Source organism: Taurulus bubalis, assembly GCF_910589615.1.
Source record: "Taurulus bubalis genome assembly, chromosome: 7".
In the NCBI taxonomy this organism is placed as follows: domain Eukaryota; kingdom Metazoa; phylum Chordata; class Actinopteri; order Perciformes; family Cottidae; genus Taurulus; species Taurulus bubalis.
Window position 1 is genome coordinate 25,234,862 of NC_136595.1, and position 27,173 is coordinate 25,262,034.

Below are 27,173 nucleotides of genomic sequence, written 5' to 3' on the forward strand. Positions count from 1 at the left end.
TTTAAAAGGGCTGGATATGTGAGGAACAACTTACTCGTCGGTTGTACAGACCAGTGAGGCGGAAAGCACGGAAAAGGGTGCGCTGGATTTATAACACGAGAGCATTCTTGTGAAATGCACTGCTGGACAGTTACCCACACGTTTAATTACATTTACTATTTTTCATCATCCTTTGAATGCCAAAATTGTAATTAAAAAAATGAAATGAAATCAGTTGCCTTGCCCTATTTTAATCAATATTGAGTTTTGGGCTTCATACTGAGGCAGAGCGTGTTGCTGCGTAACTTCACCGTTTGATTTTGCACTCATCCATCAATCTGGCTCAGCCTTTCTCTGGCTCTTGTCCTCGATCTCTTTTTTTCTTTCCTCCTCCTCATCTCCACTTCCCACCCTGTGACCTCTGACTTGACTGTTTTGTACATTCAGTAAAATGCTGACGTGTGTGTGTGTGTATATAAAAAAACTTTGGCTCAGTTTCTAACGTCAGTTCCTCTGTTGTTTGTTTCAGGAGCTGTCGAGCTGCGGCTGGAACAAGAAGGAGAAGCACAGCTCCGCCCCAAATGTCGTGGCCTTCACTCGCAGGTTCAACCAGGTGAGGCCTCTCATTCAGTACGTCTTCAGGTCTCACCCACGGGGAGAGAGACGGAAAACAATCTCTGCTGCAATGTTCGGGATTTATGAGCCGCGGTCACTTAGGAATGGAGAAGTTGCAGCTCCTCTTTCCATCGTGTCCTCTGCCTCCGTCCTCCGAGCTCTAAATCATCGCCCTCGCTCTCCCGGAGGTGTTTGTTTTTGAGGCCCTGCTTGTCATGGCAGCGCCTGCATATCTCCAGGTCTGCTCGTCATAAATAGTCCCCCGGGTTGTCGTGACAGAAAGGAGTTTTTTTTGTCCTTGGTGCAGGCGCCCATGAAGTTATTAATGCGCTCCTGCATGTTGGTGCAGCGCGCGGGGAAACATATTCCCAGCCCCCTCCTCCCTCTCAGTGCCCTGTGACATCATCAGCAGGAAGTTGTGGGTAATGATGTAAGGGGCAGCTATACCCTTTAATCCCCTTCCAGTGTTATTGCCAGGCTCCCCTTTTAAGACTCACTTCACTGCCCTCCAGGATAAATATGAGATGATCTAACAAGAATGTGTTGCTGTGGAAACTTCGGCATGTATAGCAGATCCCAAACGGTGATTCAAGATGTTAGCTGCACACATTTCAGCCGCTGCGAGCCAAGTAAAATGAGCTTCTTTTTTTTCGGGGGATAAAACTTGGATTGGGAGGGCAGAGAGTCCCAGAAAGCTCCTGAGCGCGAGCCAAAGCCATATTCCTCTTCCTTCGGTCCCGGTTTGGTTGGCACGGCGCTCCGGGAGCCGATGGAGCAGAAGAGAACTGGCGAGGAGAGAATAACTCGGAGCCCATTATGATCAACGCGTAGTCATTCAGGCTTATTGGGTTCTGTGCAGCAACCTGGCACACGGTAGTCAGTCTTTTTTTTTTGCTGAAATCATTACAGCAGTAATGGAGAATTAGTGGTTTTATGTGATTATGAGCAAACGGGAACAGACAGTATTCTCACCAGAAGGTAGGACCTACCGAGTGCATCATATTGGTGTGAAATAGAGTTTATTTACATATTTCTGGGTGTAGCCAGCACCCTTCCATATAGGAAGTTGACGTAGTCAGTGTGACGTCCCCCATAGGTTTGTGGACCGCTGCTTTTAAAGCGTCCAGTTTGGCACTTTTTGCCTGTTTGGCTGTCTCCGCTTTGTTTTTTTGGGCGCTGCCATCGGGTGGAGGGTGGAGCTAAGTAGAACCGGACATTTTTAGGCGACCAAAAAGGTAACGATTAACTTTCCTGATGTGAAAACACACAGAAAGGGTTTAATTTGGAAGATGAAAACACCATAATTTACTAAATGAACGTCATGCTGTATTGAAGAAGACTTGAAACTAGAGGAGTCATTTATATAGACTTCTATACAACGAGAGCATTCTCACCCCTGGTGGTCAGGAGAGAGAATGCAGCTTTACATGACACATATACTTCTATACAACCAGAGGAGTCGCCCCCTGGTTGTCAGAAAAGAGAATGCAGCTTTACATGACACATATACTTCTATACAATGAGAGGAGTCGCCCCCTGGTGGACAGGAGAGAGAATGCAGCTTTACATGACGCATATACTTCTATGCAATGAGAGGAGTCGCCCCCTGGTGGACAGGAGAGAGAATGCCGGTTTAATTCAACCAAAACCACTCAAATGGGATTGGTCAATACTCATCGGACTACAAACAAATAGCGGGAGCAATATCTTGTAAAAATATAATCGCTACAGATTATGCATCTGATTACATTTTAGGAAAAGTACTACTACTACCATATTAACTTCCGGTTATTATGTAAATCATGCAATCAAATAACAGTTGACGTCAAAATGTAAATTCTCCCATTGAACAAGCGTCGGCCCATTAGGGATCAGATAAGTCTCAGTCAGCAGTAGTCTCATCCTCTTTGACCTGATCTTCACCCCCCAGCCTATTAAATGGTTTGATCCACAGCTATGAGTCTGCTTCCGCTTAATTTATGATTATTGAAGCGCCGGGGCCTCGCTGCTCCATCTGGAGGCCTCGATACGCTCATAAAAGCGGGGCCCCCGAAAACACGATCTCCTGCTTCAGGACCTCGCTGTGCCCGTAGCGGGTTTGGACGTTAGACCGCCGAGGAAACTAAACGTGAAGCCGCCGCATGTTTTAGAAGATTGGAATCACGTTTTACAGTCAATGGAAGCTCCTGTCTGCTGGAAGGAAGATGTGACGACGTCTTGAGAGGTTTTTCCTGCTTCTTCCCAAAGGCAAGCGACGCAAATGAAAGTAGAAGCCAATGGCAGTCGGGGTCCACCCCATCCATGTTCCTCCTCTCCATTTCCATCTCTCTCGTCTTGTTTAGACTCCTTCATCAAATGGTGAAAATGAAACCCATATGGCTCTGCTTACTGTGTGTGTGTGTGTGTACCATGTGTTTTATAGGAGAAGACCGAGAGAGAGTGAGAAGTCGGGTGAATTTATCTCTTCGCTCTTCAGCTCCTCACCTCTGTCCTGCAACAAAAACAAGTCTAGGGGCTGTTTCCAGGAAAAAGAGCGAGCTGTAGGCTCAAATTATGTGCACGTCAAGAATGCAGTAAAAAAAACACACACACACATGGTGAAGCAGGCGCGCACACACTTAATTTATAGACGCGCACAAGAAGCACACCTCGACGGGGAAGCCCGTTCACCGCGCTGGCGAAGTCAATTAATCAAGAGCGCATTAAAGTCCAGCAGCAGAGGCGAGATGGTCGGTCGGCCTGGGACGGTCTTATCGGGACACGATGTGCAGACGGCTGAAGCCCCGCAGCACCTTGAAGCGGACTTCCCCTCCCGTTACCTCCCCTCGTCCCTCGCTCGTCTCCTTTTTCCTCTCCCCCCCCCTCTCTCCAGAGCTTTACCACTGATTGATTCACTGACTCGTCTCTCTGTTTGTGTGTGTGTACGTGTAATCAGAACTTTGGCTTACCGTCATTCTCCCCCCGAAGAGACAGATTTCCGACGTCACTCTCGGTCTGCGGCCAAGTACTCCGAACACACTCCTCCTTTCTCGGTTGACATATTAAGAGTTATGGTGTATATTTGTTGTGGAATCAGTTGGAATCGGTCGTATTTTCCTGCGAGGCTCTTGCTTTCCCTCAAGAAGTAGCTCCTAATCGACTCTAATGGAGCGTTTCCTCCCCCGTTAGCGGGCCGACCCACGCTCTCCTGCGCCGCTCTGTACGGGTTTAGGCCCGGCGTTGTCATGTCTGCGGGGCCTTGGGACTCTTTCTATGCGCACACCTGAAATCACACGTGAGATGAAGTTGTGTGTCATCAGTTCTGCGGCCTCCTCCCCCCCGGGGTCTCTTGTCAAAGTGTGTGAGAGTCGCTCGGTGGCGTGAACTCTATTTTTTTTCTTTCTTTTCTCTAGACGAGTTTCTGGGTGGTACGAGAGATCCTCCATGCGCAGACGTTGAAGATCAGAGCGGAGGTGCTGAGTCTGTACATCCGCACTGCCAAGGTACACAAACGCACCACTGTTGATCTATCGCCACGACTGTTTGCCTCGTAAATCCGACCTTAATGCGTCCCTCTTTGTACTTCCTTTCACAGAAACTGTGTGACATGAACAACCTCCACGCGGTCATGGCCGTGGTGTCGTCGCTGCAGAGCGCCCCCATCTTCAGGCTGACCAAAACGTGGGCGGTGAGTTTATTTACAGTTCTTTGACGGCGAGGCTGTGTTTGTTGGTGAGAAACCCGGAGGATGTCACGCAGATCTGTACCAAAACACGGGACGCGTAAACAAGGATAATCCAAACTAGCACACGAGGGACGCGACACGATGAAGGGCGCTGAGTTCAGAGGGAATAAATAAACCAAGTTCTTCCCAAATTCATAGGGTCACCAAATAAATGTGCAGAATAATTTTTCCCATAGTCTTTTTTTTTTTTTTTTTAAATGATTATCAGCAGTTCATCTTTTGAGCCACATGAGCAAGTCTGTATTATATTCATACACAGCAGATTTAGAACATCTTCAATAGACCCTTCTTTGTGCGGGGAACCATGCGTCTGCATCCATTTAAAAATGTAAAACCCGTGTGAGGGATTACCGTCTGTTTCAGTGTCCTGATGGAAGACGTAGAGCTTACATAATGGCATGATGATGCTCTGATGTAATGGTGGAAATTTCTTCTACCCGGCTCTACAGAAAAACCACAGGAGATTCTTTTTAGCCAGTCAGCAAAATGCTGTTGCTGGCCCAGGACACCGCTCACCTGCTCCTTAGAGGACAGAAGGACACACACACATATATATACACACACACACACACGATCCCTGCGGATATCATTAGTACTTTCTGCTATCGTTACAACCTATAAAGTTCCCGTTGTCAGCAGATCAGATGTCGTTTGATGCTCTACTCTGCAGCGCGGACGCTTCAAGCATGCACACGGAAAAGCTGCACGCTTCTGGCACTGTGCCAGTTCATTAAAACAAGCAGCCAGCAAGAGCTATGTTGTTTTGAAATTTTGCACAACACAACTGCATTTTATTCTGACCTTGACAACTGCAAATCATGGCAGAATATCACCATGTGTCTTCTTTTTTTTTTTTAGCAAATAAAAAGGTAATTAGGACCGACTGGGCAACGGCCCCCTTCAAATGAGTGTTTCTAGTTTTGTCGCAGGGCTCGCTAAAAGAAACAAATTGATGGCGACCAGCAGCCGGCCCTCGCGGTGAACACGGTCAAATCAAATCTCGCCGTCCTCTTCTCTTTTTCTTGTTACAGCCCTATGGTGTGTTATCAGATTACACTTATTAGGAAGTGCAGCTCAAGGCGTCTTGAATTGCGTTGCATCTCTGTATGTGTTAAACTAGCCGTTTGTCTCTGATTGATGCTTTTTTATCCTCACGCTCCCTATTTTTCCTTCTCCATCACAGTTGCTGAGTCGGAAGGACAAGGCGACGTTTGACCGGCTCGACTACCTGATGTCCAAAGAAGACAACTACAAACGCCTGAGGGACTTCATAAGCAGCCAGAGCATGGTCTCCTGCATCCCATACCTAGGTAACCCACACAAACATACGCACAGCGTGGTCTTTGGAGAACGCAATAACATTCCGTACTCTCCGCTTCTTAATCTTTATGGGCTGTTTACGGGCCAAGGGCTAATCTCAGGACAAATGGTCTGGGCTTTTACTAAACGAGCTGTCTCTGCACGCTTGTCTGTCTGCCATTATCTCATGGATTATTCAGTGCCGCAGTCATCAGTCAGTCGCGATTTATTGTCTGTTCCTCCGTCCTCTTGTGGGCCTCAGTGGAAACAAGACGCTCATTGAAAGAGGTACCAAGTCTATCCGGTCTTTAGTTTTCCTGGCTTTTCATCTCGTCTCTGCTTCTTGAAGTAGCGGAACATCAATTTGCTGCTTTGTTGTGAAACATCTCAAAGAAAAAACTCAAGAATCGGTGAGAAGAGCATTTAGAAAATAAACACAATGTACAAACACACATCAGTTTAAGTGTGCGGTATATTTAGAATATTTTAGCTGGTTAACTGCTATGAAATCTGTGTTTCTGACGAGGAAGTGAAGCGGTTATCAATGCTCTCTTCAAAGCCCCCAGACTCCATTGCAAAAAAACTGTAATTTGACCTTCAACTAAACAGATCGAGTACCTCATACAAGCCCCACAAGACACAAGCTATCCTTTTCATTTTTTGGCTCCTCACATGACATCACAGAGGAATTCCTGATGATTTTTGCAAGTAGAACTCTCACTGTGATGCCAAAGTGTGTGTGTGTGTGTGTGTGCGTGTGTGGTTTTATTGCTGTACTGTTTGTTCTTGTTTTGACTTGATGATGACTTTGATGTGCTCCGCTGCCACGGCTGGTTCCCTCACCAGCGGGCTCGTCTCATAGCTACTGCTTTGTGATTCAAGCTTCGCCGCTCAAGTATGTGCAAACAAACACGGGGCCCAAGAACAAACCGAGAGAGGAAGAGGAGGAGGAGTGTGTGTCTGTTGTTAGCGACACTTTAAACCGTTCCTTTTCCTCGCCACGCTCCATCACAGAAGTCTGGAAGCAAAGACGGACCGGGAGACAAATGCAAAGCCTCATGCTGGGAAACGGCACACATGTGCCAGTTCAGCTGTGCGTTGTTTGTGTGTCGGAAGGGAAAACTTTCCGTCTCAGTGATGTGTGTAGTTGGTCATCTTCGTCTCCTCTTCAGTGACTAGCGTGGCCGTGTGATGTGTCCCCGGCTGGCTGTGCTCAGGGGGGCGGGGCCGAGCCAAGTTTGGCACGCGGGCAGGAAATCGCCGGCACTTTCGCCCCTCGTCCTAAATAGACTATTCCCCTGGAGTGTGGTTGCACGTGTTTACATCTCTAAAAAGTACCTTTTTTGAAGCTCAAATTTAAAGCCCACAGCTGAGGGCTTAGAAAAACATACGCGGTTATTTAAGTGCTAAATACGCCACAGGAGGGTTTACTTGGAACAAGTGTGTTTGTGTATTTGCGACTTCACTTTTGTGACTTCCTCTCATGTTTCTGTCTTTGCTCCATTTGGCATCTTTGCAGGTGTGATGCTTATCTCTGGCGATAAAAGAGCGCTGTGTGTTGCCGAGCTTTGGTTTTTCCACAATGCTACATTTGTGCTTAACTTTGTGTGTGTGTGTGTCTGCATGAACTCTGACCTGTTATTAGGCTTGGCAGACACAGCCTCCTCCTGTCTGCGCTCGCCACAGGCCCAGCTTGTTAAATGCTCAGATGAGCTGGTTCCTGTTCTCCGGCCAATCACTCGAGGACAAAGAGCCCAAAGAGATGTATGGCTCTACTGTGACAAAACACACACACACACACACACACACACACACTTTCACCTCTGCACCCGGCTGCCACGTAAGCGAAAGCGGCCCGACCACAGTCGCTGCAGCGCCCCGTCGCTGTGTACGCCGGATATGTTCTGCGCCGCTGGGTTTTGATCATGTAGTTTCATTTGTAAGAGGAGGGGAAAAAAATGACCATTTATATGTCAATCGCTCACAAACTGTCAGCTTGAATTCTTGACAAAAACGTTGTTTTTCTCGCATCGCTCCAAGGTGAACGGAGAATCGAAAAACTGATGAAATAATAATGAATTGACGTAAATGAGGGCCACGTTTAGCAAGAGGACACCAGTTAACAAACTCACACACGTCGTGCAGTAAGGAGATCCAGGTCTCATTCATGCATTCGTTTGCTCACTGGTACGAACACGTAGTTGTTGGTGTAGCCACATTGTGTGGAGTAATCAATGGAGTGGAAAGCACCGGGCTGAAGGTGTCGGGTCAGAACACACAGCCAACCCGAGGGGTTCTTTTTCAGGAGGTAGTCCAGCCAGGCAGGCCCGGTCTGGCCTGGACTCTTGGACCGTGTTTCAGATGGCTGGCAGTAGAGCCGACACGCCGGTTTTGTCGCCTCACTGACCGTGTGTGTGAGTGTTTGAGCTAAAATAAAGTGTTGACCGTGTTCTCGTCAGACGGCTCCTATCCGTCCTGACTTACGGTTCCTCGGAGGAGAAAGGCCCTCGGGGGAGCCACAATTTCAAGATATATACGTTTGTATTTCGGGGAAAGAGAAGCTCAACGGTTTTAATGTGGAAGGAATGTTCCCCTCCTTCTCTTCCCCGTCTGCCTTTTCTCTTTGCCGTTCATCAACCTTACGATCTCAATTTTTTTCTTCTCCCATTTTAATCAAAATATTTCTATAACGCCAACATTTATAAAATTCCTCCAAGTTATCTATATCAGTCCTTATCTTGATGAAGTCCAATCTGAAGACTTGCTCCTTTCCAGCCTCTCCTTTCTGCTTTAGGCCTCTTTCTTCTTTTTAGTTTTATATCCACACTGGAAATAATTGAGAAACTTTCCTTTTGGCTTTTTCGTTGACATGAATCTGAGTGAAAGACCATTCGTTGTTTACAAAAGAATTTAATTTGATGAAAACGGGCAGTGCGTGTCATGTTCTCATTCTCAACATCCAGTCTGGATTTGTTTATTTCTGTGTGTGTGTGTGTATGTGTGCGTTGGTGTGTGTGTGCGTTGGTGTGTGTTCAAGTGTCATTACTGTATCTCTACATGAGGGGGGGAAAAAACATATTAAAAATTGTTTTGTTACAGGGCTAGATATAAAATGGCCATGACTATATTTACTATAAATACACTGATAAATAACAAAGAATGGCAGAGTGACAACATTGTGAACATTCGGCCTGAGTAAAATCACACCTCTTAAATTACCTTTTACAAACAAAGCCAAAGATATGTACATACCAAAGCCAGCTCAGCCATATGCACATCGGACAAGTTCATTTACTGCTGGGGTCGAAGATCCTGACACAACCCAGAAACGAGGAGACGGTAGGTTTGTCCCGGCCTCTCGGGGCTTCAACCGGCAACACAACGTTACATTTTTCATGCTGTGGTTAAACATCCCAGTACATCCATCAAATACTCTTTTGGTTACGGGTGACACTGCTTTCAAAAAGTCACCGTTAGCTGCTCGGAAGAAATCTCGTGTCTTTAGTAACTGACCATTTCCCTTTTTCTTTTTTTTTTTTATTACATACAAGAGTGAATAAAATAGGACACGTGAGAGTAATACTTGATGGTGCCGGGTTGTTGGACCATTACTTCCCAGACTGACGGCTGGAGGAGGGAAACGGCATCGGTCTTCGTCTCGTAGTCGACCGGGAGCGAGCCAAGCAGACTGCTGGAGTCGTTATAGTCCGGCCACGAACACCTGCCACCTCCTCTTCCTCCTTTTCGTATAATTTTTACAAGGCACTGCTGTGCGACGGCGGGGGAATTCCTGGTTCTGCCTTTTTTATAGTCTTTTAGTTTTACGGGTAGATAAAGATGAGGGAAACCGAGGTGCACTTGATGGTCCGCCCGCTTCAGTCGATCGGTCGGATCATGAGGCGCACCGACTTGAGGGAGTAGAAGCCGCCTCCGTACTCGGCCCAGAAGATCCCGTCCTGGAACTTGCTGCGGTAAACTCCCCCGCTGTACCACACGCCGTTCAGGTTGGTCTGGCCACACGCGTTGTACCACCAGCCGCCCTTGTGGAAGTGGGCGCAGTTACCTGGTGGAGAGGGACACGGCGAGTGAGGAGGCGCTTCATCTGTCACGCTAGACCTGTCACGATGACTCATCTGGTTGGATGTTTTATCGTCTCGGATATAGTTGTTCCAAACAGTTTTAACACTCTTTTAAGCCAAGAATATAATGATAATTTGATGGTAACCTTTCAATGAGCGATGCCGTTTAAATTCTTAAGAATATTCAGACATTGGAATTGGAATGCGAAACAAATGTTACAATATTAAAAATCTGTTTTTAAATTGATTGAATTCACACAACCGAAATTATAAATAAAATCTCTGTAAAACAAGTTGTGTAATGTCTAAGTCTCATAATGGGTAAAAAAAAAAAAGATTGAGATCCTCTCAATATATCGTACGATAAGTTGATAAAGTAAATAGGATCACGGTCGTGTTCATATATCGTACGATAAATGAATAAAGTAAAAAGGATCCAGGTTGTCCATTTCTAGTACGATAAGTTGTAAACTTAAAAATAATCAAGGTCAAGCAGCCCATCACCAAATGTAATTTTTGCGACAGGCCTATATACTTCTAATATAAGAAATCAAAATGCGTTTGTAACCCTCCTTACCAGAGAATGCGTCCTTGTCCCGATCGAGCGTGGTGAACTGTTTGCCGTTGTGGCTGCTGAGGGAGTCCCCGGCGTTTCCCTGGTAGGTGCCGAGCCTCAGCCGGTAGCCCTCGCTCTCGCTCTCCAGGTGGAAGCTGCTGTACTCGGCGTACACCTTCTTCCCCGTCCAGTCCTCCAGCTCGATCATCAGCTTGTAGTCGCCCTGTTTGCCCAGGTTGTAAATGTTGTCCAGCCCCAGCCAGTGTTCACCGTCGATGTTCCCGAAGCCTTTCTGTAGGGGGACAAGAGCCACAGCGCATTAAAGGTCGTGATTCATGTCGGGAATGTCGTTACGAGGCCAACAAAGTGCTGTATTTTTTTTATTTTTTTTATTTGGTTTAGCCGACACGTAGCGTCAGCCAACTGCTGCTGAACGAAACGATCTCTCTTTACTCCATGGTCACTGAACGCAAATCCGTGGCCAAAAAACACAAACAGTACAGCGGAGCGAGGTTAACGCGACTTCCTATCGGGAGCAAAAATCCAATGTGCTTCTCATTGAGATGATAACACGCTGAGGTTTCTCACTTGAGGGCGGCTGGCTGACCGGAAGGGTCAACAGTGATTCAATACAGTAAATGCACAGCTGCAGAGACGCATGTCTGTACTTGATCCAAACGGCATGCAAGTATTGATTTCTAAGTATAATTTTACGACCATGAGGAAAACTCTTTCCCAATGCCATAATCTTTTTGATTTATTTAGAGAAAACTGGGAGAGCAGACATTTTTATTCGTCTGTGTATCAGTCTAAATGTTTTTGTTCTTGCCCAACTAGATCCTTCTTGCTCAACCTAGCTCTTGGCTGTGATTTCGGTGTGAGGAAATCCACCGCTAAACTGTTTACATTGATGGAGCGAGTGCTTGAATGAACCGCTGGGTCACTTAAGAAATGGGAAAGGAAAAGCCGTGAACACAGTTCTGTCACGCTTCAAGTTATTTCTTCATTTTCCCGCGAAAGAATCCGATGAAAAACTACTTGTCCCCTCAGCTTACCTTGTAGTTGTCCCAATTCCGAAAGAAGTTAACCGAGCCGTCTCTCCTCCTCTGCAACACGGTCCATCCTCCGTTGTCGAGGCCGTGCTCGCACCAGGCTTGGATCAACCGCTCGCTGCCATTGGTCTTGAGCAGGTACATCCCACTGGTGGTGTGTCCGGACTGTCGCACCTGGTAGCAGTCTTTGAAGGGACCTGTGGTCGGAAAGATAGTTGAAGAGAAAAAAAGAGGAAAAGAATGAATAGAGATTGTGCTTGTGGGTCAATACATGCAATATTCCCATTTTCAACCACCCATATGATGAAGATATCCCTCAGTTTTCTGTGTTTGGTGATGCTTAGCCATGGGGAAACATGTTGAAATGATTTATACCGGCCAGTAAAAAGATACAAATGACCATGTAACTTAATGTCTTTGTTGATGCTATATCTATATATTTTGTTACAGCCTCATGATTTGTACTAAAACCACCCATTTCCTAAATTATAGTCAGTTTGATCCCCCTGAACAAATATACCATACTGCGCCTTCAATTGACCAAGATGGCTTCTTTTTTTTCTTCTTTATCGCATATGCAAAAGTCATCATCATCAATCTAGGCGCTCTAGACGGCTGACAAAGAGAGAAAAGTTGGGTCTGAGTGGATGTACCAATGCAGCCACATTCTTTGGAAAATATCTCCGTTTGCTCGAAAACCATCCAAACGTTGCAAAGTTGCACAAACCTACACGTACGTGCACACTTAAATTGTTCAATGGATATCCAGCTAGATTCGGCGGCGCTGCACCCAAAGCTGAGGCAGCTGAACATAAACCCAGCATATTTCCTCTGTTTTCCCCTGTGTGAATATGTATTAAACCAGTATGAACACCGGCATTGTACGGGGGCCTCCGGGGCCTGAAGGCCCATGGAAGATGGTTTTCTCAGCTCAGTGTTGGAGCACATAGGGACCCAGTGTGTCGGCCCAACACAGATACCTAAAACTCTGCAGCACAAGCTTGTATTTTTCTAGTAATGATATGTCTTCATCAGACCTGTCAGTGAGGGGGCTCTCTGACATATTTCTCCTTTTCTGTCACTTTGTTAGTTTCTTCAAACGGAGCTTTAAGGGGTTGAGTTTAAAAATAATGTAATTCAGCAAGTCATAGTAGTTTAAAAAAGAAAGAGCTTGACGAGACCAAACTGTGGTTTAGGGCGACGTGTATTTACAGTAGTAGGGAACCTCCGTGGAAGAGAACCTATTAGTGGAATGTGGTGACTTGTATTTGGATTGACCTTTTTGCCTACATTCGTCCATGTATACATACTAAATCAGAAAGTAAAAGTACCCATCCTTATCACTAGGAATTTGGTAATATGTTTTATGGAGACAAGATGTGGAAATAGTTCAGGGGATTTGCTTTTTTTTTTCCTGAAAAATTGAACGGTAACGGATGACGTGTCGGCAACCAAAGCATGATGAGATCCATCCCTGGCTTTCTGTTGTTTCACTTGGTTGTAGATAAATCAAGGGTGTCCAGATTGAGAGCTTTGTTTCAGCCTTGGACACACAAAAAAGAGACTCTGGCAGTCTGTGAGCAGCATCTAAATGCTTGCCATTTAATCCATGATGCAGCTGACATGGGAGCTCTCAGTTCTGATGAGCTATAATTGACTTAAATCGGCAAAATTACAGTTCAATGGGAGCTTTGCAAGAAATATCCTTGAACACTCTGCCCTCTTTTGTGCCTCCAAGTGGAGTCCCTGCCATTTAACGCCCCTACCTCGATGAACCTGAAAGGCCAATCATTATTAAGGTTGAGTGGGTTGAAAGTGTTGCATGCTCCTTTAGCCATCAGAAACGTGGCATTAAATATAGACTTTTTATTACTTTGTAGTAGAGTTGATGGAAAATATTGAGTATCTATGAGCTCTATGCCGTTGGATGTTACAGGGACTTTGTTAAATACATCTGTTCTGATTGCATAAAAAAGTAAACATGGTTGGTGTGTTCTTTATACTTTGACAGTGTTCCCTAAACATAGATTCATCTTATCGACAGATTTCTTGCCGATACAACAAAACAACCCAATACTAGTAACAGTATTGTAAAAAAGAAGATGTATCCCGTTTACTGTTTTGGCAGGGGCAGAAAGCTGATGTTTTATTAGTAATGCAATGGGACCAGCCTTTTTCTCGAATGCTAAGTAGCAATAGAGAAATGCTATCTCTATCTGGAGAGTTTAAAGTGTTGGCTTTAACCAGTGTTTTTAAATATCTGATTTAATCAAATGCGGGAGAAGGTTTTCTCACCTCAACGGTCCTCTGTGAATCATATTATGTCACCCAACAAAGGAACTCCCCCGTCAGTGTTCAAACACTCGATTCCATTCTTTGTCTGAGTGATGTGATGAATGATTTCATCCATTTCACCATCTGATTCTGTAACCTCTGTCAACATTCCCCGCCACGGTCTATACGCCAGTCAAAATACGACAGTCGATTCCAAGTAGCATTCAAACCTTGCAAATTGCTTTCACATTGGAGAAGATCTCAGGTTTCGGAATCAGTCAATCTCTGTGACAAAAGTACATAGTAGCCTCACTTACTTGATTTGACAGCTTAGTCTAGGAGCCTGAGACTTAATGGACTAGTCCATCTGATGAGATCTATTTTTGTGTTTACCTTTAAGTCTGGCATGGACTTAATGTAAATCTGACTAAAGCCTTGCAGTACATGTATATATTCCCGTTCTCTAAAGTCTTTTTTAATGCTGTTCCAAGAGGCCTAATCCACCTCCTCCTAATTTGGTGCATATGCTGAATGTCGGGCTGCCAATACAGACGGCCAAGTGAGAATCATAGGAATGTATGATTTCACCGCCTCGCTCCCGTGCCAAGGATAAACCCACCGTGCCTCAGCAATACCAACTGATGCGAGAAACTACGTTCTTAATTTCAGTACTTAGTCATTGACCCAATTACTTACACAAACAAGCATTAAAGTACAATTACCGAAGTGATCGGCCACTTATTTCTTCATCATCCCCTGCCACTTTAAATTTGGTACATACCATCAGAGGTCAGCGTCCCCTGTGGTGGTGGAGGGTTGATCCCAAATGGGCTCGCAGTAGGGGAGTCCATGCGTGAGCCTCTGGCAAAGGCCCGGTTGTTATTGTCCCTCTGTATCTCGTTGGTGAACCGACTGTTAACCGGTAGATTCTCCGGTACCACCTGTACCAGCGGGGGAACAACGGGCAGCTCGCCGCGTCCCACTGTCCTCAGACACTGCTCCTCCAGTGCGGAGATGAGAACGGACTGGTTGTTGACCACCCCGGCCATTACGGCGAACCTGCCCTGCAGCTCCTTGTACCTCGAAGCCAGTCGCATCATCTCGGAGGTCACGTTGAGAACGCGGTTCTCCAGCTGGGCCAGCTCCAGAGAGTTGTCTCTCTTCCTGATGATCTCATGCAGCAGCTGCATGTAGAGTTGGGTCACCCTGGAGTTCATGTTCCTGCTCTCTTTCCGCAGCAGCTTCATCTCATTCACCAAGTTACCATCCACGTCCACCACCAGCTGCAGCGTCTCGATCTCACGCCGCTGTTTGTTGAGCACCTCCCGCACATCTGCAATGTCTATACGGGTCACTCTGTCCTTGTCTGGCTCCGGGCCTGTGGCGCTGGCACAGATTGGACCTGATGACAGATATGAATTACTTGGGTTACCAAAATGTATTAAGATCTTTAGAAAAGCATACTTAAATGAAGACAGCTATATGATGAACAACTGAAAGTGAATTACAAAAAGAAGTTATCCTTTTGAACCTGTGATTTTCTGCTCTGGTACAAGGAAGGTGTAGGAACACTTTTTGACATTGGGGTCGATGGGGGCTCTTTTACTCCTGATGAGTGAAGGCCCTTTGGTCCTCCGGGCTTCCCTGGAGCTCTTGCAGTAGCTTTCCTCCCAGAGGGAGAGGCACAGCAGGGCGCACAGGCTCCACATCAGCCCCGGCATTGCTGCTAGCTGGTCAGATGGATTGATGGACAGCTGCTGGTGCTCCCTCCAAGTCCCCCCGGGCCTCCCTGCAAGAATACAAGTTCTTATGAGTTGGGACTCTGAAGGAATGTTAACCGCAGGGTTGTTGATTGTATACTGTTCCAGAGCAGAGGAACTTACTGCCGAATGATTTACACAAAAAGGTATTTGACACTTTTTCAAATATTCACAGACAATCAGTAATTGTTGAAGAACGTGTTCACTTAGGGTGGTCAGGTCATTGTTCCACTGAGAGTTGTTTGTGTGGAAAGATTGAATGAGAGAACACATTTGCTGTTAAGGGTCTGCTTTCTGTCTCAGTTAGTTCCCCTGCTGACAAGCACCCCATTTTTCCTGGGGTCCTGTTGGTTTCCCTCCTATTAAAGAGCTCTACCATGTGGCTGCTTGGGTACCTTCCCTTACTCCTTTGTCTTCTTTACTTTGGGGGGGGATTATTCTAGCATATTCCCACCCTCCTGTCTCGCATAGTATGGACCTGAATGGGCTTCTCTTTTTTTGCCCATAGGAGCCTAGTTCAGTTTTTCGGTCTCGGGCATACCGTAGATCCTGCCCCCCTAATACAGTCACTGCAACTGAGTTAGTGCAGTCCGATGGCCCAGTAACTCTTAGTAACTTAGAGCATTAAGACTTTCAAACAAGGGTTAGCACTGGTATCAATCTCACGAGAGGGATGCGAATAGTCTCTTTACGTTTGATTTCATTTGCTTTTTGATTTCAATGATATTAGACACTAAAACTATTAAATACACTCTTCACACTGCTTTTGTTATGGGATTTTTCTTTAGTCTCCTTTTCTACCTCTGACTCTTCTTTCCAACATGGATTCCAGCATCTCTTTCCACATGCAAAATGATGTTCACACTTGTCTGGATGCAACGGATATGCAAGTCAAAACACTTAAGGAACTCTTAAGAGGCCTTTTAACCGAACGCTATGAACATAAATCAGGAGCTAAGAGGGTTCAGGACCTCCCTTCCTGCTCAGAGATCTGACCTTACTGTCCCGTACGAGCACAGTGCCGCCCACCCAGTAAAACACATTGACCCTTAATTCTGATGCAGCTTCCTGTGAGACCGGTTAAATATGCTCACCACTGAGCGCCCGCGGCTCCATGTGGCTCCATACGTTCAACAGGAATGTTCAGTAGGTGGTGGTATTTATGTTTCACTTGAAAGACTCCACAAACAGGCGGTCTCTGCGGGGGGTGAGAGACTAAAGTGAGGAAAACGGTGTGAGACAAGTTGTCTTCTGCCCTCTCTGATCTGCGGGGCGACTGCTGGCATTCCCTCGCCTCCTTCTCATCTCTGCTGATTCTATCTCTGTTTCTCATCAATGCACAAGCACAAAAACACTTCCACAGACGCACACGCTGCTCCATTTGATACCCTGGCCCGGTCGCCTGCTAGGCCTCCTAATCCACTCCATCGCTCCTGAGCCACTCTTTTCTCAGTGGCACAGCATCAAATCCAACCTTCGCCCTGAAACTGAGGACCCTCGTGTCTCTCCCATATGACGCCATTGTGGTTCTATGGGAATTCTGGCAATTCTGTCACTTGAAACCGAGTCGCAAGGGGACAGGATTACAGTTGGTTCTGCAGATCTGTAGATTTAGCTCTGGTATGCATAGATCTCCTGTGTCCATCTGTATGATTGAATACTGTGTGTGTGCATGACTACCCAGCGACGCCATGCATTTTCACGGTCGTGTGTTTTTCCAGCAGCAGAATGTGTCTGACGGCGTACCCAGGTACTGTATCCTTGCTGACCTCGGCGAGAGCCGCTAATGACTTTAACAGCAGCGTCAGCAGTGGCGGCTCTCTTCCAAACTATGACGGGCTTTCTACTGTTGCTGGGAGCTCCATAAAGTGTCCATATTTGGCATCATCCACATGCCCCCGTACCATGAACAGCTCACATAACATTACAGATCATCCATCAGCTGTCACCTCCTTCATTTCCCATCTTTTTTTTAGTTTTTTTTTTTCCATTCCTTCCCTTTCTTTCCTGTCTTTTGGAGTTTGACTTTCTCTTGGGTGGTGGGTCTGGGTACGAGGGGCCTATAGTCTCTTTCATGGACCACAACATATCAAAGACATTCCAGTGACTGGAGAGGTCACCAGTGTGCTTTTTAAAGGTACAATGTTTACGGCGTTTCCTCAGAACATGCAGTGCGGCGGCTTCTTTTTTTCTACCCCAACAAATGGAAACTAAACACTGCTGAAGTGCTTCGGGGACCAGGAAGCCCTTTGAGCGGAAAACCAAGTGCTCACCTCCGGGAGTAAAACTCCATGCATGTGAACGTGCCTTCACAGTCGGATATATAAATGTATATATTTATAACCTCTATGTTGTGATTGTAGCGATCTGTGCAGCTGCGCTACTCGGACAACCACATGATGTCGACAGAGATGGAATGGGCATCTATGCCATAAAATACATTACCAGAAGAAGCCGAGCCAGACATGGACGGGTAACGTTAATAAGACCAACATGAGTCCTGCATTGAGCTGCAACTGTAGTTCACCCATTATGTTAAATGCATTCAAAAGGCCCAGATCGAGCTGAGCATTGATTCATAAAGAGAACGGATCTGACTGTAACAGCTCGGTGAAGATTACAAAGGCTATATACTAAATACATATATGAACATTAGAGTAATTGGATTGTAATCACGAGAAGTATAAAACATGTTACCTGTGTCCGTTACAAATTGAAAAGAAAATACCACTAAAGTGGGAGGAAAATTGTCTTTATTCCTTAATGTTGTGTAGCCAATACATTTGAGTTTAGGTCCTCTCAAAATTCAACTTTTTGCCACGCAATAAATTCATAATATCAAATCGCAATACAAATTGAATTGGCACCAGAGTATCGTATCGAATCAGCACTTCTGTTGAGTGAATCTGGTTTGAGCTTACAATGGAACTTAGTTAATACAAGTTCAGTGCGTGTACCATTATATTTCCGTTCACCTTAAGCTCACATATTCTGGCACTGCATGTCTGGAGTTGTGTACCTTGACTGGAATGAGCGATGTTTCCTATTATTCAGCTGGAAATGCATTTTGAGGTCCTTCAGAGAAGTGTTGCTTATGATCCAAACAGAGAGGAGCACTAAGCTTTGTATGCAGACGCTACAGAGACAGAACAAGGGAAGGAGACGAGGAGTCTTTAAGGCTGAAACAAAGAGCAAAGATGTGAAAGGATAGCACAGACAGCAGTGGATTACAGATGGATGAGACTAATGATGATAGAAAGTGGGCCCCTTTTCCTTTCCTGGCCAGGTATCGTGAACATAACTTGAACATAGCTCTCCTCACTCTCCTTTTTTTTTTTTTTTTTGTCTTGTCAAATCCGCACTTTTCTCCCTGCCTGTTCCTTTCCATTTAATTACTTTCCTCTCTGTTTAACCCCCCTTTACTTTCCCTTCCTTCCAATGTTTCAATGCGTTGCTTTCTCCGTCTTGTGTTGCTTCTCCTCCTTCCTCTCCAGGTCTTTCGGTTACAGCTAAATCACTTAAGCAACAGATTGCAGATCCATAAGAAAGCCATAGGCTGTGAGCAGCACGGCAAAGAAGAGAAATCGAAAGTCCTCTTCTCCCTAATACGAGTGGGACGTATAACATTTCTCGTTGACTCAGCCCTACAGACAAAGGTCTCTGGTATTCCATGTGAAACTAGTGTGTGGACTAAAGGACTTTGACTGCGCCTGTCTTGTATTTTGGCAACAGTTTGACGTCTCCCAAACTGCTTTCCTGGGTCCTCACCCTGCTAATAGTTATTAATAGTCAGGAGACGCATGACGGTGACTCTTTAATTGTCCCAACTCCTCCGCTGTCTGTCTGAGCTGCGGTTTTATTTTCAAGGCTGTTATTGGAGCGGTCCGAGGACACGCAGTGTTTATCTGCAGCGCGCTACTTCCTTTGCTCTTCCTACACCTCGATGAAGCCCACAACTATTTCAGTTTGGGTTTATTTTGCTTCAATTATGTTCGCCCCACACTCCTTCTCGAGGTGTGTGTGTGTGTGTGTGTGTAGCGAGGATACTGGCTTTCACCTCCATTGGCTTCACTGTTTAGACGTTGTACATTAGTAGTGATCAGCTGTGCGCCCGAGTAGGAGAAATGATTCTCTTCTGCATGTCGTCGGGGAGGAAATTACCAGAGAAGTCATTAAGCTAGACGGCTGCTTACATTACTGCTCGGCAGGAAACATCCATTTATTCCTCGTTGGTTAAACAGCATAATAGATGCTGGTTGTTGGCCCAGAGAGACGGCCACATGTCTCACTGGTGTCCTCGGGTTACTTTGGATGGAGAACACGAGCGTCACTTTGTCATCCGAGCCAAAGAAAACCACTTAATAGGCTGCTTGATAAACAATTAGTATAAACTGCTTTTATGGAAAATGGGCTCAATGCAGGTTTGGGCTGTATGTCATTATCATACGGTATGTATTATACTTACAAAATACACTCCGTTTATCTAAAACAGTTTCAAGGAAAACTGATTGTAACGTTCACAATTGAATGATTGGGTATCGGCGAGTCTGTGCACTAGATATCGCGCCACCATGTAATGTATCAGCTCATCATATCGGCTCATTTACGCTGCACAGGAACAACAACGCGTGTCACTTGCTATTTGTACATCCTCTCCGATCGGTAGTGTGTAACTACGAAAAGCAATCCTATTGCACCCATGCAGGGTTTGTTGAATACATCTGTTTTAAAAAGAAGATATACGTATTTTGTTTGTAACGGACTGGTGTCACATCGGTACTCGGGATCGACCGATGGCGAAGCTCAGGTACCGAGTCGATATCTGAAAGATTTTTCTTTTTTTACGGGGAAATCTCCAATATATAGTGTCTTCTGTATATACTGTATAACTAAGGTGTCGCAGGAAGTCTCAGTTAATCATAGTTCCTTTCCTGAAGCCTTAAGTGTTGTAGCAATGTGCTGTTGCATGTGGTGGAGTGCGCTGGACTTTTCCTGCACATATCTGGCGAGGAGCACGAACTGCAGCCCACAAGAGTGAAACCTTCAGATGCAGGCTGCTATCCTGCCAGAAGCGTCTTTTTTGTTGCTGAATATTTTGGACTTTGCGTGGGTTTCAGAGCTCCTGGTCTCCTGCTGTGATTTACCAGCTCTGATGTGTCAGTCTGTGTAGTCTGATGGATCGCAGTTAAAAAAAGCGGGAGAGAAATGGATTTATATTTTCGTCGACAATGTATTTCCCAGCCTCAAAAGTTCCCCGGCTTCCCCTCACTTCCCCCCCATCTGGTCCTCAGACTTTCCCACAACAAGTCCAACATGCCCTAAAACGCACAACACATCATCAGAGAAAAGAAAGAGCGGCGCGAGGACATACATGACAACATGGAGCTCGGCCAGCTCGGCTGCTGGTCCACAGCCAGAAGCCGACTTCCTCCCCGAGTTACACGACCGCCGCCTTCGCTGTCGTCCCTCAAAAGACACGAGTTGACGTCAATCGTCTGCGCTTGCTGAAACAATTGCTCACACAGCCACGAGCGAGGGAAGGAAGGATGAAGAGCTGAGAAGATGTCTGACGAGTTTGGGATAAAGGATGGAATTCAAATTGTAGAGAGGGGGGAAAAGAAACGTCTAAGTGAGGTTATGGAGGACGTGGGCTGCAGAGGTGAGCGGCTCATGAGTGGGCAGTGAAAGTACTGACATTATGAAACGATTAAGGAAAACAACACCGCACTAAAAACGTCACTAACAACAAGGAAAGTCATAAAAGCCGTGGCACGGTGTCAATGGAGTTGTTTTACATCTTCTTATTAAACTTTGCATGTTGGAAGTATTAAAAATGAAGATCAAGGCAGATGCAAAGCACTAGAATAAGATTTTCTTTGCATTTATAACTTGAGTTATTAGTAATTGAGACATTGCCAATTGCTAGAATAAAAAATGTAATAATGAAGGATGAGGTCGGAAAATGAAGACGTTAGATTGAGTGGTTCTATTTAGAACGTCATTAGCTTGTGGTCAGACCACCACAAGTCCTGCCTCCTGCTTTCTACAGAGATTTCTCTCAGAAATAAGGGTTCCAAAAGGGGTTTTCCTGAAGGGCTGGGGTCCTACCCAGAACCCTTAGCTTCTGGAGAACCTTTTTTTTTGTTGAAGAAAGGGTGTTTCAAAGGTTCCTTGTAAGATTAAGGGTTCCATGAACAACCATTTTCAACCAAAGAACCCTTTTGGAAGAAGGAGTTCCTCAAGGATTGTTGACAGCATCGGTCTACATAAAAGGGTTCTCTGTAGAAACCCCTGGCTGAGTTCTAGATGAAACCCTTGGACTCTAAAAGGGGTTCTTGCTTGCTCTCTTCAACATCCAGAGAGGGTTCTGAGTGAGATTATTGCACCATTTTATAAAGGACCTCCTAAGAGGGGTTCTTGCTGGAACCTTTTATAGATGGTTCTTTGTATAACTTTTTGTTGGAAACTTTATAAAAGAGTCTACCAGGCACCTGAAATGGGTTCTCCTATGAGGACAAGCTATGAAACACTGCAAGTTAGTACCTTTTTATTTCTAAAGAGTTGTTACTCTTCATCTTAATGATGCTGTATTACTGAGGAGGGAACTCCGAGGCCCCGCGGCTCCATCTGTTTTCCTTCTTCTGGAGTGAAACTCTAAACATGTGGGCTGATGTTTTGGGGGTGGAGGGGGTCAGAGGTCTATATGTGGGATTAGGGTGCCGCCCCACCCTTCCTCCCCACCGACACACACAAACACACAACCCTTGCAATCAATCGGCCTTTGTGGGTTCCCCCTCTTCCTCTTCCCATTTTTTTTTTATTTTGCCCGGCACATAAATGCACAAACACGTCGTTCTCACGTCCGCCGTATCCTCCAGAGTTCATATCAGGCCGTCGCTCTCCATCTGTCATACTTTGTCAAGATAAGGGCTCTCAACTCGCCAACACCCTCCTCCAACCCGCCGCCCGACACAACCCGCCCCCCAACACAACCCGGCCCCTCAACACAAACACAGCTCTCCTTGTACGCACTCGAACAACAACCTCATAGGATCGCAGCCCCGCTCTGCCCTCCGTGACAGATGACCTTGCGCCGTCTGGAGGCTTTTCTCTCTGATTTTTAATTAAACATCGAACGCATGCTGCCGCCGCTAAACATAACACGCGCAAAAAAAGAGAGCTGGAGGAGGGTCAGGGGAGAGAGGAGAACCGGGAGGAGGAAGGAGGAGAGAGTTATTAACCGAATGTTCCAGCATTTATATCAACGTGTGTTAATAAATGTCCAGATTCAGGAGATCAGTCGTCACCAACTCTTTTCCCTGCTTCCTCACCTTAAGCTCATACCTTCGACCGCACATGCTTTCTATTAGTTGACTCGGCAACGAAGAACACACACACATCGTAACGCACTCATTGCCCACTGGCCCTACTTAGTTACATACCTCCACTTCCCCTGTCTGTCCTGACCTCCAGGCTGACCTCTTCCTCTCTATGGTGACCTCTCCGCTCAACTGTGTCCAAGCGCTCATTAAGGGGATTCAAAATGAGCCTCACGGCGGAGCAGAGACATAATTTCTCTCTCTCTTTTTCTCTCTCTCTCTCTCCTCACAATTGTTTTGCCATTCCTCGCCCAGTCCAGTAGAGCTACATGCTACCCCCGTAGCTTATAGTGTAGGCCGGCTTGTTGTGGTTGGGAATTAACCACATGTGGTCAGCTGTGTGTGTGTGTGTTTTATCTGTGTCTGCCTCTATATGTGTCCTACTGATAAGATCAGCTGAGCTGTGACAGTGAAATGTACACACACACACACACACACACACACACACACAAAGCCTCAGGGTCACATAGTGAGACACGATTGGCTTCATGCCCATAACAAAACCTGCAAGTGAGCCGGTGCCGGCCGAGTGACCATCAGTCCCCCGCTGCGCTGCAACATGGTGTGTGACGGGGCGGCCGTGGGGCGGCGGTTAACGAGCGCTGCCGTACACGCACGACCTGACCGCTGTTTACTGGCTCGTCCCGGGACGAGACGAGACTCTCCGTTTGACGTCTTTCCCGTCCTGTGATTTACAGGCCGGGGTCTCCGGTGGAGAGCGTGTTAGTTTATGTGTGGATCGGGTTGTTATGACCCCAATCTTTAAGCTTTCTCCCAGACCCTGTCCCCCCATGCAGATGAACCGCTGGCACAGAATGTTCCGGGTATTTCTCAGGCAGCTGCTCCCTCCTTCTCTTTATCTTTTCAGCTTTTTTTTTTCTCTCCGAGCTGAGTTATTGGAGGTATTGATCTTGTGATTTATTGCTCTACTCATGAAATGTTTTCTTAGCCTTTTGCCATTTTTTGAAGCTGAACGAGTCGTGCATGTTCTCATACGTGTGTGTGCTAGTGTCCTCTCTCTCTCCCTCGCTCTCTTTTCGTGGTCATTTACAGTATTCACAGATGTGCCTTTGTAGCGAACAGAGTATTTTCCACAGATCCCACCAACAGGCCAGTAACGTCAGGGAAAACATTTGAAGATAATTGTGCGTCTGATATGGAAGTGCACCAGATTGATGCCATTAGTGTTCAAAGCTTCTTCTTCTGGGGTTTTTTCCGCTATCAGGGCAAGTTCGCGACTCTATTGGAGTAGGATCTGATGGAGGATGTGGTTATGGTTGGATTATGTTGTATCATCCTCTTTTTTTTTTTTTTTTTTGTTCCTCATGAACACAACTCTGTTTAAGGGAAAGTCAACTTTTAAGGATTCCACAAACTGTGTTTTCTTTGCGTGCTGCGAGACGCATGTCACCATGTCACCGCCTCATTAGGCACGCTATTATTGAGCTAACCCCGATTCCTCCAGGTTAAACTCGCCCCCCTCCCCTCCTGTTAGTGGCCAGGCTCAGATGGTGCTGTATTAGGAAACCGAAAGCCTCGAAAAAATAAACAAGCCTGCCTCCAAAGCTCAAATCTCCCCATCTGATCAGATCCGCCTCCCTCAAGTGTTTTGCTGGAATGCCCTACTTTTACCCTCCTTCTCTCTTTTAGCTTTCTGTTTCTCTTCCGGTCGTTCGTAGTGTACATTTTAGCTACATTTTAATAGTTGAGGTGTTTCTCCTTGTTACATCTTAAATAAAACACAAAGGCACAATCGCCAACTTTTCACGATTTTAAGCCATTTTTCTTTTTTTTACCCTCCACCGTAATTCATTTCTGTATTTTTTTCCCCACACAAATGGCACCCTACACCCCCGTTAACGTCACTGACTCGGCCTCATTTACACGTGTTACACACACACACACACACACACACACACACACACACACACACACACACACACACACACACACACACTGCGCTTCTCGCCGCGCTCCACAGTGTATCTCAGGCCTCAGACTCCAGAGGAAAGCCAAAGAAGCGTTGCTAAATGTTTCTGTCTGCAGCCGGAGCCTCTAGTCACGAAACGTCCTAACCTCTCCAACCTCTCAGCCAGAGCTCTCACAGCTGCCCAGACACAAACACACACACACACATGCACACACTCGTACATACCTACACACATGCTGTCATGCCGACATATTACACACACTCCAAAAACAAACTTGAAACAGAATGAAGTCGGGCAACATTTACCTTTTTTTTTTTTCCTCCTCTTTTTGTGTGTGCGCTACCAGCAGTTGTGGGTGTGTTTCCTTCAGTTATAGTTTCACGTGTGTGTTGTGTCGCGTCTTCCCCGAGCTGCAGTGCTCAGGACTCATCTCTCCGTCCCAGTCCTTTTCCGAGCGGCTCCACTTCTGTCCTGCTGCTGGAAAAAAAATAATAAAAAAATCACGGGAACTGAAGTCTTTTTTTTTTTTTTTCTTTTTCTTTTTCAAACGAGGCCCTACTTCCCAAAAGATGGTCTCCTCTCTGTGGACTCAGCTGTCCTGGGGCCCGGGCAGGGGCATGGTTCAATAGCCGGCCACTTCAACAGACTGAGCTCTGACGACTGATGCCTTGAGTTTTTCACAAAGGATGGGGGGGGGGGGGTGACTGGAGGAAGAGAGGGGAGGAGAGGGAGGAAGAGAGGGGAGGAGAAGGGGGGTGGGCGAGGGTGTGGGAGTTTGAGATTGCCTTTTTTTTTCTTTCTTATTCGTCCTCTCTGTTGTGTTTTTTTTGAGTGGCCCAGCCTACCTCTGATGTCACTCTGATGGAAAAAATAAAAAAAGACAGAAAAAGAGAATACCAGAGCGGCCTCATTAGGTTCCTCATCCTCAACGATGAGCGTCTTAGTTTTAGTACGGAAGACGAAGTGTGCCGAGTGAAAGGAAACGAGAGCTGCTTGAAGCCTGTTCCACCTTTTTTTTTTATACCAACCCACAGCAAAGTAAAATGTTAAATGCGCTTCGATTTCAAACATACAATAGAATAAAAACATGACTTTAAGTCAACAGAATAAGTTAAATGGAAACAGTCCGTGTATGATGCATATAGAAAAAAGACGTGACTCATTTTATTAACTTTTGTTTAAAATGAGGGTCTGATAAGAACTCCCTTTTCCAGACTGCACTGGTGGCACCTTCAGCAGAGGGAACAGCTGATTGTGATGCTGCTGAGGTTTCTGAGCCGCTTCCTGTTCAGCTTCAGCTGGGTATGTGAGAGCAGGAATATATATATAAAAACAGAGCAAAATCCCCGCTCCATCTGGTCCTTATCGCCGCTGTCGTTTACTCAAATGTGTTCTGGTTCAGCAGACAGCGGGCCAGGTTTTCTTCATACTTTCCTCCTCTTCCTTACTCGTAGCTTTTTATTGCTTTCATACAAGTTTTTGCCACATGTAAACCTACACAAAGTGTCCGTGTGTGTGTTCCAGGTATGGATTTGTGCATGACTAACTGCTGTTATCCCTGACATGCTCTCAAAAGAGCAGCTTCAGCGGTTAAGCCTTCCGGAGCCCCCTCTTCCTCGTCTTCCCCCTCTTCCTCCTCTTCCCCCTCTTCCTCGTCTTCCCCCTCTTCCCCCTCTTCCTCCTCTTCCTCCCCAGTCTCTCTCTTCCCCCGCCGTGCAGCTGCGTCTCCAAACGCTTTGCAAAGCACTTCTTCCCGCTCTCTGCCTCTGATTCCAATCAGACGGTGTTGTGTTTGCCTTTTTACCGGCTGCATCTCTGGTCCTGCAGTTGTGTTGTTGTTGTTGTTGTTTACTTGTCCATCTGTGTTTAGACTCTTCGCGTGTTTGTGAGCATATCTGTGAGGATAGCAGTCTTTTTTTCTGAGTTTGGGTGTCATGTAGTCTACCACACGATATCTTTTCTTACATCTGCACTCAATCTCGACGCTGCTGTGTGAAAGAAACATTAAGAGAGAGGAGAGGAAAGGAAAGTGGACGGAAAGGCACACCATCAGTTCACTTTTAAAAGATTGTTAATGTCTGTTTTTAGAAAGGCGGGAAGCCGCTTCTGGGTTTGTCTCTTAATGTTAATATTTATGTAATGAGAGACTAATAATCTCAGCTGTGCTGCGAGTCTGCCAATAAGAGGGAAGACGAGACGGAACAAGGGGGAGATGGCCTTGAGTTGGAAAGCTGAAGAAAAGATCAATCATCCGCTGGAGGCATTTAGATTTGGATCCTTGAGGAGCAGATCAGTGCAAAAAAAAAAGAAGTTTGAAACTTGCAAACTACTGCAGATCGTAGCGCTTGCTCAGGGTTCTTGTTCTCGTCTATTTCATATCCAACAAGCAGTCTGTGATTACCAGCTGGTCTCCGCACCGAGAAATCCACAGCTGCAGCCGCGGCTTGCATCACGCATCCACAAAGAATCTGGCCCTCGTTGCGATGTCCAGCCTCGCGCTCGCTCCTCTAATGAGCCGAGCGTTC

General features: G+C 46.0%; 2 protein-coding genes across 2 annotated transcripts in view; one reads left to right on the plus strand and one right to left on the minus strand.

The window, feature by feature from the left end:
* Nucleotides 1-27,173, plus strand: part of ralgps2 (Ral GEF with PH domain and SH3 binding motif 2) — a gene marked incomplete at its 3' end in the record, with an annotated part of 65,805 nt that overhangs the window by 31,156 nt on the left and 7,476 nt on the right. Inside the window, exons 6-9 of the mRNA XM_079220475.1 lie at nucleotides 509-592; nucleotides 3,987-4,076; nucleotides 4,169-4,261; nucleotides 5,502-5,628. Coding sequence (XP_079076601.1) covers nucleotides 509-592; nucleotides 3,987-4,076; nucleotides 4,169-4,261; nucleotides 5,502-5,628 — 394 coding nt within the window. The remainder of the gene's footprint in view (nucleotides 1-508; nucleotides 593-3,986; nucleotides 4,077-4,168; nucleotides 4,262-5,501; nucleotides 5,629-27,173) is intronic.
* On the minus strand, nucleotides 8,549-25,269 carry angptl1a (angiopoietin-like 1a). The gene is made up of 6 exons (XM_079220476.1): nucleotides 24,954-25,269; nucleotides 15,110-15,367; nucleotides 14,360-14,980; nucleotides 11,308-11,501; nucleotides 10,274-10,544; nucleotides 8,549-9,680 (listed from the first exon to the last, which is right to left on the minus strand). The coding sequence occupies exons 2-6, from the start codon at nucleotides 15,297-15,299 to the stop codon at nucleotides 9,493-9,495; spliced, it is 1,464 nt and encodes a 487-aa protein (XP_079076602.1). The 5' UTR covers nucleotides 15,300-15,367; nucleotides 24,954-25,269; the 3' UTR covers nucleotides 8,549-9,492.

What these genes read in the sequence shown, in the direction of transcription:
- angptl1a (XM_079220476.1), bottom strand. Translation starts at nt 15,299, where the DNA reads ATGCCGGGGCTGATGTGGAGCCTGTGCGCCCTGCTGTGCCTCTCCCTC. An exon ending in GGGGACGCTGACCTCTGATG is followed by an intron (nt 11,502 to 14,359) that starts GTATGTACCAAA and finishes TTCCGACCACAG; the next exon opens with GTCCCTTCAAAGACTGCTAC. An exon ending in GGAATTGGGACAACTACAAG is followed by an intron (nt 10,545 to 11,307) that starts GTAAGCTGAGGG and finishes GTCCCCCTACAG; the next exon opens with AAAGGCTTCGGGAACATCGA.